An 11520-nucleotide genomic window follows, 5' to 3' on the forward strand; every position below is an offset into this window, starting at 1 on the left:
TTCATTGACACTGTTTCATTGGTGTTGGTTCATTTATGGATTTCTGGGGTTGAGTTTCAAAGAATTCTTATGTTGTTCCTGCTGCAGCTTCTTCTCAGAATTTCAGAGACTTATTTTCTCTTTTACTTATCTTTGCCGCTTTAAGGTACATATTGATAAACTTTGTATAGTTCTAAACTTGGCACAATCGAATTGAGATTGAAATCTGTGAATTTCAGATGGTTGTTGTGCTTATATGATGTTATATCTTCTTGTGAAATGTTCTAAGTGTTTGAATGACCTGAATTGACATTGGTTCACCTTTGACATCTCTGCTGCTGCTATGAATGTCTTTAAGCACATGTATTACTATTAGTTTCTATTATTGGCATCTCCACACCATAATTTGTTAATCATGAATTCTAATCTAAATAGGCTACCTAATTGTTTGTTAAGACAACATGTCGAGCTATTTTTGAAGGACTGATGAAGTTATGTATATAGCTTCAACTTATGGGTTTGGCCATTAATAGTCCAGATCTGTGAGCCTCAAAGCCCAAAAGGAAGATCCCAGAAGTATCCGAGATTCTTTTCTTTGAAATTTAGTGTTCCAATTGAAGTTAATTATTTCTAGTTTACGTGGTATGATGTTAACCTAGATAGGAACGTATTTGAACTTGATTTTATGCCATGTAATATAATTGAAGGCAAGGTTATTATGGTTGTTGTTTACTTCAAGATTTGAATGCAATATAAATGATAGTTTTGTCTTTTTCTTTCTCTTGTATATAGATAATTTTTATTGCTTTGCTTGCTTGAAATTAGATTTGAACATGTTCAGAATTCAAAATTAGTGGTTATTCTTTGGAATGGGTTTTGTCTGGCAAGACTTGACTTTTGGGCCTGAATTTAAAATGCTTGAAGTCTAAATGCCTTGGACACTCAGTGGTATGAGTCCGAATGCCCATTTGCCATTTGGTATTTAAAAATGACTGATGAGCCACGAGCCAGTGTTAATGAGAGATTAGAAGTTTGGAGACAAACGCTTGAGTCTAAGGGTTTCAAGCTAAGCAGAACGAAGACGGAATACCTCGAGTGTAAGTTTAACGCCGAGCCGGGGGAAGTGGACGTGGATGTGAGGCTTGAGTCACAGGTTAACCCAAGTAGAGGCAGCTTCAAGTACCTTGGTTCGGTTATCTACGGGGGAGGGGAGATCGACAAGGATGTTACACACCGTATTGGGGTAGGATGGATGAAGTGGAGGTTAGCATCTAGAGTCTTGTGCGACAAGAGAGTGCCAACGATACTCAAAGGTAAGCTCTATAAAGCGGTGGTTAGACCGGCCATGATGTATGGGCCTGAGTGTTGGCCTGTTAAGAACTCACATATCCAAAAGATGAAAGTAGCAGAAATGAGGATGTTGAGGTGGATGTGCCGGCACACTAGGATGGATAAGATTAGGAATGATGATATTCGGGAGAAGGTGCACGTGGCTCCCATTGATGAGAAGATGCGGGAAGCGAGGCTCAGATGGTTCGGGCATGTACAGAGGAGAAGCCCAGATGCTCCAGTAAGGAGGTATGAGCGGCTGGTTGTGGAAGGCACAAGAAGAGGTAGAGGGCGGCCTAAGAAGTATTGGGGAGAGGTGATCGGGCAGGATATGGCGATGCTTCAGGTTTTCGAGGACATGATACTTGATAGGAAGTTGTGGAGGTCGAGTATTACGGTTGTAGGCTAGGAGGTATTTGAGTCTTGCGTTACTTTGTGTCTTTGTGAGCCTAATCCGATAGGGTTTTGTCTAAGATAGCTAGGGCTAATGTCGTTTCTTACTATTTTCTATTTTCGATGCAGGTTCCACTTACTAGCCATCGTTTTTGCTTTGCATTTTTCTTCTGCATTTTATGTTCCTATTTTTCCTATGATCTCCGTGATGAATCTAATATTCTCTCCTTTTGTCTTTTTATTATCTTGAGCCGAGGGTCTTTCGGAAACAGCCTCTCTACCCCTTCAGGGTAGGGGTAAGGTCTACGTACACACTACCCTCCCCAGACCTCACTTGTGGGATTCTACTGGGTTGTTGTTGTTGTTGTTGTTGTTGCCCAGGTCTGGGCTTCCTCATTCTAGCCCATTTCACCTGTCATAATTAAATGTACCAATACTAATAGGTTAGTGATAATTGTGCATTCCTAGTTAATTGCTAAGCATTCTAGCTAACTTCTTCACCCATCAAGGACCAATAATTTTCGCCCCTGTTACTCTGTATTCACAGTAATTGGATGCTAATGAAACGCCTCACAATCCTAAATTAGGAAGAACACCTTAGTAAGTATATATTAGTTTATTAATATACATTTGGCTTTCCAACAAGAAGCTCTCTAATTTATGATTTTAAATCTTCAAATGACTTCAAATGAATACTCGTAGAAATGCTTTTAGGCGTATCTTAATTTATTATCGTGATTGTGTACACGTTTGCGTGACATAGTTACGATTTTCAAAATTAAATCGAGGTATGCGTTCGCACAACTTCGGCAAAATAATCTTAAATTAATAAAGTGTTATTAATTGTGTACACATACGAATGACATGATTTTAACGCCCCAAATAAAACGGATTTACACACATGTGATTCGTTTTCAAGATAAATCCATAAACGCCATAATTAAAAAGCGGTAAAAGGTAAAATGTACATAGGTTCTAAAATGAGTAATTAAACAATTTAACTAAGTCAGGTATGATTAAAGCGACCGTGCTAAAATCACGGAACCCGGGAATGCCTAACACCTTCTCCCGGGTTAACAGAATTTGTTACCCGGTCTTCTGATTTCGCGGACTTTAAATAGAGTCAAATTTCTTCGATTTGAGATTTTAAAATAAACCGGGACTTGGGACACCCTAAACTATTCCAAATGGCGACTCTAAATTAAATAAATAATCTCATATCGATTAATGTCACTTTAATTGGAAAAACTCCCTATTCCCCTGGGGAAATGGAGGTGTGACACATATAAACCTAATTAACTTGATTGCCTTCTTTCAATATTAATTAGTGAGAAAACCTTTTTAAACAAAAAAGTATTAGGACTTATCATCAACAAGGATTTTTCTGCGCAAACAAAATACTATCTCACTTTCATGACATTATGATTTGTCATATTCAGCGTTGGTTTAAATCTACCCCACTTAATCAATAAGAATAATACATAATGGAAAAGTCAAAGTATGTCTTTTTTTCTTGAATTCACTCTCGTTAGCTATATTTGTATTTGTATTAGCTAGATTTTCAATTTTTAATTAAAACTCATGGTGCCTTTTGTTTTTAGCTACTGCATCTTCTTTTTCACCTTTTTTGAACGGAGGATATACCGAAAATAATTTATTTATCTTCTTAACATAAGATTTAGGTGTAAGATCTCCATACACACTATCTTCCCCACCACTTATATGAAATTATACTGAATTTGTTATTATAATTGTTGTTAGTACCTTTTATTTTCATTTTTCTGAAAAATTTGTTTTCACACCTAATAACTATGGCGAAAAAGGGCTTGGGGAGGATGATTCAATGCAATTATAAGATTCTACATAATTAGGAGAAGTTTACGATTATCGAACAAGGGTTTGGCTGATTGGAAAATAGAGTTTGAAACTGATAATGACATACCACATAATTACATTTTGCCACACGTTGTTTCAAATAATCATCCATATTCGTATATTTTTAGGAAGAACTTCGTATCATTCTCACAATTTCAAAGTTTTTTATATTCATAAAACAAGAGATATAATTAATACTTATGTAAACTCGGTATCTTTCTTTAGTTTCTGTTTTAGCTAGTGTTTGGATATAGATTTGCTTGAAACTTGAAAAAAGAGTTTTTGAAAAATATTTTTTGAAGTTGAAGTTGTGTTTCAAAATATATTTTATTTGAAAAAAAAGGTTGAAGTTTTGCGAGCGGAAGAAAAATCTTCACCAAAAATTTCCCTAAACTAATTTTTAGGAACTTGATTTTTTTTTTAAAAAAGTTTTTTCAAAATTGATTATATTCATGAACAAATAATGTTTTAAAAAAAAATTTGAAAAACAAATACCAAAATTTAATGCTAAACGGGAGCTTAGTTTCTCAAAGGAAAATTGTACTCTAGGATTTATATATTCTCATATATTTTTCACAGAACATTCTATTCTTCCGTCTCCGTTAAACTTAACGATCTCACTGTTCAAATTAAATTAAAGGGGTGATAATACTTTTCCATGAGCTCAATAATTCATAGTGTTTCTCTCTTCTGTCAAAGTTGATGGGCTTGTCGGATTTTTTTTTTTTTTTTTTGTAGTATATCTAAATAAACAAATATATTTATATTCATTTAAAAGAGAAAATGACAAATGTCAAATGCTAGAGACTGGACATTATAATCAAACCAACCACAAGATCGGTAGACCACTGTAAACTAGTAAATCCAATTTGGTATAGGTGACGATTACAGTTTTTTTGTCCCCTGGAGTGCTTTATCTGTTTCAGTATATACGATGAAACACCACATTTTTTTTTGTATGTTAAAATTTATTTGACATAAATTTACAAATTAACCGAAGTCTATCGAAAATAATTTTTCTACTTCCAAAAGGGTAATATATATATTGCCCTTCGTAGTGTTAGGACCGAAATAATCAAGTGTCATACGAAAGCTAGCAAAGCAAACTTTGAACAACAATAAATCAACAGCAAAAGAGAAATATATCAAAAGAGACACAAACATTTAACGTGGTTCGGTCAATTGACCTACGTCCACGGCCGGAGATGAGCAATTCACTATATAAAAGAGAGTACAAATCGAGAGAATAACCTCACGAAGTAGCAAAGACAAGTGACATACTAACACTTATCCGGTAAAGTTATTCTTCCCCTAAACAAGACTCTCAAACCCCTTATGGCTACATAATGAATGAGAAAGAAGGATTGTCAATTTATAGAAGTCCAAACATTTTCCTACGGGAAAATGGACTAACCAAATATGAGAGATTTATAATTTACTTCTGCAAGAAGGAAAACCCAATCATGGTAAATGTGTTGCACTTTCCTTCAATAGAAAGGAGAACCAAATATGGTAGGAAAATCAGGACAATACCTAATACGTAGATCCCATATTGTGAGAATATACCGAGTATATTGTTTTAAAATTAATGAGTAATATGCTTTTACATAAATTTAAACAAATCAGGAATTTAACTTTATTTGACTAGTAAAAGTTGGAGTTTTAATGTAATCCTTTTCTGTCATTAATATTTTATTCTGAATTTTTCAGTCTCATCCAATAGTACCACATAAATTACGATGAGACTAGTAATAAAGTAGTATTATTAATTAAAATATATAAGTGGCTAGCGCCAGCAACTAACGTCTAAGGATTTGAGAAATCTCACGTGCCTCTGACTGTTCTCTAAAGTTTCAATCCCCACATAAGACATTTCTCTGAAACAGTTGAAAAAGAAAAAAGAAAAGAAATTTCTCTCAAAAAGACAAGACAACTTGTTATGTCTAGTCGTCTAGGATGTTGGTAACCAGCTACCATAGCTCAATTTACACACTTATTTTTTTTATGGTACACTGTTTTGTATTTAAAACCTCTGAATTCAAAGACTAAAAACAAAACAAAGCCAGTTTTCTGGCTCAATCTTTTCTTGGCAAAATTCTAGCGGTACTCTTTTGTCAAAATCTAGGAAACATTAGTACTCTACACCTTGCTATGTTGTACGTCCAACAGTGAATGTACATGTTTGGAGCTTGAAGAAAAAATGTTGCCTGCAAAAAGAGGTGTTCTTTCATGGATTCTTGCAGTGAACTACTTCTTGTTGTTAAATTTGGGTGACTCAAGAGTTGCCCAAGAAGAAGGTAAATTCTGGCTCCTTTTTATTTTATAGTTGTTGAGTTGGGGTGAGATTTTACTACAGTCTACAAATTCAAATTTGTGCAAGAAATCAAGAATTCTGAAATTCTGAGCTTATTACTTTTTCCACCTACTCAGCAAAATTTCTTGAGAAAAGATCAATTATTAGTCTATAAAAGAGGAAAGTAAAGAGCAGGGGGTTAGGACCAGTTAAAATTTTGTATGGTAAAAGGAAAAATTGAGTCTTTTTTTGGTTGGTACGTACTTGATTTTTTTTATTTTTTTTTTTGCATGATTTTTGGGAGGACTAGGTTTGAGCAATCACTGTTAGTTTTGCTGTGAAGTGATACTAGTCTTTAAATGTCAAAGATGGTATCTTGTTGGAGTAAGGATTTACTGGGCCGTCATTATTCAATTGCATTGCATTACTTAAAAAAGCTTCCTTGAGATAGAATCTTACTTAGGGCTTGAAGTTTTGGACTTACAAAAAAGAAAAGAATGGAAATCTAGTACTATTATGTTAAGGAATGAATAGAATTTGGTGAATTCGGGTTTTCAAATGATGCAGATATTTCACATGGATTCTGCATGTTTGCTATGGGAACTTGCTGCACCTCTGTAGCCTAACTCAAAATGTTGAAGCTTATTGGGTCAATAAAATGATGAGAATATACTAAAAAGGATATTAGAGGGGTTTCTAGCGAATTGCTCATCAATTCCAAATCGTTGGTGGGAGAGTGGGGTTTGCAGCGGTCGAAAATGATTTTTGTTTGGTCACATTTAGGGGTTTAAGCTGGCACTGAGCAAATGTAGGAATTCTGCTTCATGCCCTTGCATTAGACTTGCAGTTATCTCCACTTTGAATTGTTTTGCTACTAAGGTTTGCATCGTTTGCCAACAATCTGTTGTTTGACATATTCTTTGGCAATTTGTCTCAGTGGACATTCTGGAACAAATTGCTGTTACAATGGGAGCGACACACTGGAAGTTCAATGGTGAATTGTGCCAGATTGAAGCAGTGATAGTGACAACTGATCGACCAAGTTGGTCCGAAACTGATGTTAAATGCAGCTGCAGTATAGGAAATGATACCCTCTGCCACGTAGTAGCTATGTAATTTTTCGTCATCTTGCTCGACTTTAGTTTTTTACTATTTCGTGTTGTTTGAAGAGCAGCATAGATGATTTGGAGAATGCAGCTACTAAGTTCTTAGTTACTGATGTCTTGCCTTTACTGCTAGAGAACCCATAACCATGTTTAATTAAGTTGTATACATTTCCTACATCTTCACAACAACCTTGTATTTCTATTCTCGGACAATTAAAAGAAACAAGATTATAGGAGGAAAATACTGATCAAACAAAAACAATGGAGGGAGTTTCATTTTGCCATATATAAGCTGTGCCTTTGCCAAAGACGTCTTTTATCTTTGCGGATTGAGACTGTATTATTTGATGAAATCTTAGCTTCCTGAGATGTATGAATTGCAACTTGACATCATTGACCTTATCACTTTTGAGTAAAAACTAGTGATTTACCTCACCATCATAGAGCGGTTCCTATCAATGTTTTCTGTTGTGACGGTACTTGGTTTCATTTTATCTATATAAGTATACTATATCTTATTCAAACTATATTAGATTATTTTATATACATTGTTGACTCTTGAAATTACTTATGCAGTACTCTTAAGGGCATTAGTCTTCCTGGAGTTCTTCCACCTGAACTGGTAAAGCTTCCTTACATTCAACAAGTGTAAGCACCTTTTGACTTCCATTGTCACATTTCCTTTTCTTTTCCCAGTAGAATCTTTCAATGCCCAAATGTTGATGAACACCATTAACTGAGTTCAGATTTTCTCGAACTTCAGTGATTTTGCATACAATTACCTCAGTGGTAGTATACCAGCCGAATGGGCGTCAACCCCGTTAAATTTTATGTAAGCCTCATCTATTATCTTATATTTTCAGCTGTTATGAATGTTGTCGATCGTCAATTATAACTGCAAATTTTTGATCCAGCTCTGTTCTTGTGAACCGGTTGTCAGGGGAAATACCAAAGGAACTAGGAAACATTACCAGCCTTACCTATATGTATGTATCAAATTTTGATTATCTGATCTGATTTCGTATCTTCATTGCTCATGTAATTGTTTGGACAGATTTTGGAAAATAGTTCTTTTTTAAAATATTTTTTTGCACAAACTCTTTAAATTGATAAAATTATCTTTCTTATAAGATAATGCAAGCTTACAATCTTTTATGCTACAGTTTACTTTTTTTTCTCTTTTTTCCGTTGATGCAATGTTGGACATGCTCTTCATCATTACTAAAAGAATCATTCATTTTCTTTTATTTTTATTTTTCCAATTGTTCTCCAAAAGTTCAGCAGTGCACTAATCTATATGGCAATCTTTCACCAGAAATCTTGAAGGGAACCAATTCTCAGGCATTATTCCTCCTGGACTAGGGAAATTGATAAACTTAAAGACAATGTAAGACCATTCTTTTCCTTTTCTCTTTTGGATCTTTCGACATGAGTTGTGATTTAAATTCCTGAATATGCAATGGAGAAACATGATCACAATTTCAGGATATTGTCCTCCAACCAACTGGAGGGAGAGCTGCCAACATCACTGTCTGGACTTGTAAATTTAACAGATTTGTAAGCACATGGTTCTTCCATTATCCATTCAGCTAGCATCTAAAAACTATTTTTGACACTAATTTGTTTCATAATGCAGTAGGATAAGTGATAACAATCTCAGCGGGCCAATTCCAGATTTTATACAGAATTGGAAACAACTTGCAAAATTGTAAGAAATCTCTCTTGTGCTGCCAAAGGATCTTGAGATATCTTTGCTAGCACAATAATTTTGTAATCTCAAGTATTTTTTACTTATTTTTGGATAATCAATGAAGAGAGCTGCATGCCTCCGGTCTAGAGGGTCCCATTCCATCAGGCATATCTCTCCTCAATATGTTAACTGATCTGTGAGTACAGAACTCTGAAATATTGAGATCACTAATCTGCTTCTTTATTTTAGTTTATGGATCTCATTAGAGTGTGAAGACTTCTAATGTTTAGTCTCTTATTCAGGAGGATTAGCGACATAAATGGACCAGTGCAGGAATTTCCTCCTCTAATTAACATGACAGGCCTAGTGATACTGTAAGTTACTTTGTAGTTAATGCTATTAACATTGACATCTAAATTTTGATGGATCTCTTCTGAATGCTGTACTATCATTGGATTCAGGGTATTGAGAAACTGCAACCTTTCTGGAGTAATTCCTGGATATATTTGGCAATTGAAAACTATACAAACATTGTAAGTAGTTACATGCAATTTTGCAAAATCAATATTCTGTGTTACATTCATTGTCATTACATATCTGATGTTAAACCTTGTGTCCATGAGCAATAGCCTTGAAAAATACTGACAGTCAACTTTGAAAGACTCGGGGTCAATGCACTTCTAGTTGGTCCTTCCACTTGGTGAAAAAAGACTCGGTTGCATAAGTATTTAGCTTACAAGCAAGCACTTCCTTCCACCAATATGGTAAGTAGAAAGAACCCAAATGAGGGTGTTGCCCATGCACAACAAGTGTAGATAAACCCTACACATGAGCTAATAGGATGAACCCCTCAATACAATGTCATTTCCTCTAGTTGCTTTCCACTGTCTTTTTCTCCATTAGTTAATGACTAACACTGGGTCTCAACTTTCATTTCAGCTCTTGCTTATTACTTCCACTTTCATCTTACCTGGAGATTCTCCAAAAGATTTGGTCCATCGTCTTCTAAAACCACCTGTTCTCTATTCACTTGTCAATATACTTACCATATCTCATCTGAACTCATGAGATTCAAAAGTTCTCCAAATCCTTTAATTTCTTCCATTATGGGTCTACAATTTTCTATTAACGCCTTCATTCATGTCCAATGTTCTTCTAAGTTAGAAATTTCATCAACCACTTGTGGTTAAACCTAAGCAATGGCACTCTCTGCTCAACCTCTTAAAATCTTGACATTTCTTTTCTTGGTATGAAGTTCATCATAGATGCAGGTTTTGCTAGTCTGATTTGCCATACAAAAAAAGATTTAGTCTGCTAGTACATATTTCTAATTCTAAAAGCCATAGATGCTGGAGACAAAGGCCCAGCTTCCTAATTGGTGAGAGTTATTTAGAGTTTGATAATTCTGGTTTTGATTAGATAGAAGTTGGATCATGCATATAAAATCATCATAGATTTGATCCAGAAGCCATAAACTTTGTGAAGCTTGGCAGATAAGCTTCTATGGATGGGAAGATCTTGTTTAAAACTTTAACAAACTGTTCATCATATCCTACAGTTCATAATTATTTGTACTTGTTTCCTATCCTTTGCCTTCTATCTTTATAGTAATACACCCTCTTCTCTGATTTAATTATTACTATGGTACTATGACATTACTGCATTACTAGTAATTAGGTTTTATAATTTATAAATGGCTCTCCTCCTTTACGCATTCATGAGATTATTCTAGACGAAGAGAAAAGCTTCTTATCTTTATTTGAATTTACCACAGCGACGTTAGTTTCAACAAGCTGAACGGAACTATTCCAGATGACATAAGTGCAAGAACAATGCTTAAATTTGTGTGAGTATAATTCAATTTGGCTGTTGTTTTCGAAGTACTAGTACGCGACATCATTATTATTTTTATAACACGCATCAAAAGATTTATTCACCGTTTCCCGCATCAATGGTTACGTATTATCTGACACTTCTGTAATAGGTTTTTATCTGGTAACATGCTCAGTGGAAATGTACCTGACTCAATCTTGAAGAATGGAATAAATGTGTACGTGAAATACTTTCTTGATTCTCTTTTGTCAAATATTTGGCTCTCATACAGGCTTGAGTATGAGGTGTGTTAATATTTCAATTGAATCATTGATTTTAATTTGGCATTTTTCTTAGTTCCACATTTTCTTTGTAATTTGCACCTTTTAAATGCTTGTTTATTGCATTCTGTCATTATAGTGCTTTTGGATTATGATCAATCTAAGAAATTAATTGCATGTACAGTGATCTTTCCTACAATAACTTTACTTGGCAAGGCCCTGATCAACCAGCGTGTCGGCAGAACACGTCAGTGAATCCTTTTTGTCTGTATCTCTATCATGTTTTCAGTGACAATGTATCATATGGTTCTGATAGTAATTCCTCCGACAGGAATTATTACATCAACCTGTACAAGAGCTCTTCAGCAGTTAGCACTTTGTAAGATGTACCTTCTCATTCTTCTTAATTTTCCAATTTACATTTTATAACTAACAAAATAGAGAAACAGATGCTTTACTTTAGGAGTTAGTCTTTCCTTTTTATTATGTATCTAAGGTCAATTTCTCTCTTGCTATCTGCTACAGAAGGAATATTCTTCCTTGTACAGAGGATTTGACTTGTCCAAGATGTAAGTATATTCGTGTACCTCATTGACCATTTATTCTCTCTCTCTCTCTCTCTCTCTCTCTCTCTCTCTCTCTCTTATTTCAAGTAACACATGAAAAAGAAAAGTTCTTTACATATCCTGAAACTGCAATACATTTTTCTTTCTCATCTTCCTTCCCTCCATAAGTATAAAACCAGTTATTTCCAAGGTTGGG

The 11520-nt window shown here is 34.8% G+C and overlaps 1 protein-coding gene across 2 annotated transcripts in view; it reads left to right on the forward strand.

The window, feature by feature from the left end:
* Positions 1 to 5442: 5442 nt before the first annotated feature.
* The window catches only part of LOC109244173 (probable LRR receptor-like serine/threonine-protein kinase RFK1), a 10602-nt gene continuing 4524 nt past the window's right edge, over positions 5443 to 11520 (forward strand). The window contains exons 1-16 of one of the 2 annotated variants that reach the window (XM_019411218.1): positions 5443 to 5873; positions 6807 to 6981; positions 7552 to 7623; positions 7739 to 7807; positions 7890 to 7961; positions 8291 to 8362; positions 8461 to 8532; positions 8612 to 8683; positions 8790 to 8861; positions 8968 to 9039; positions 9127 to 9198; positions 10440 to 10511; positions 10650 to 10715; positions 10943 to 11005; positions 11090 to 11137; positions 11284 to 11327. In XM_019411218.1, the coding sequence (XP_019266763.1) occupies positions 5777 to 5873; positions 6807 to 6981; positions 7552 to 7623; positions 7739 to 7807; positions 7890 to 7961; positions 8291 to 8362; positions 8461 to 8532; positions 8612 to 8683; positions 8790 to 8861; positions 8968 to 9039; positions 9127 to 9198; positions 10440 to 10511; positions 10650 to 10715; positions 10943 to 11005; positions 11090 to 11137; positions 11284 to 11327 (1210 nt within the window). In that variant the 5' untranslated portion in view covers positions 5443 to 5776. Of the gene's footprint in view, positions 5874 to 6806; positions 6982 to 7551; positions 7624 to 7738; positions 7808 to 7889; positions 7962 to 8290; positions 8363 to 8460; positions 8533 to 8611; positions 8684 to 8789; positions 8862 to 8967; positions 9040 to 9126; positions 9199 to 10439; positions 10512 to 10649; positions 10716 to 10942; positions 11006 to 11089; positions 11138 to 11283; positions 11328 to 11520 lie in introns of those variants that run through there. The other variant, XM_019411219.1, reaches the window with a different exon arrangement.

This window comes from Nicotiana attenuata, unplaced genomic scaffold, assembly GCF_001879085.1.
Source record: "Nicotiana attenuata strain UT unplaced genomic scaffold, NIATTr2, whole genome shotgun sequence".
Taxonomy (NCBI): Eukaryota; Viridiplantae; Streptophyta; class Magnoliopsida; order Solanales; family Solanaceae; genus Nicotiana; species Nicotiana attenuata.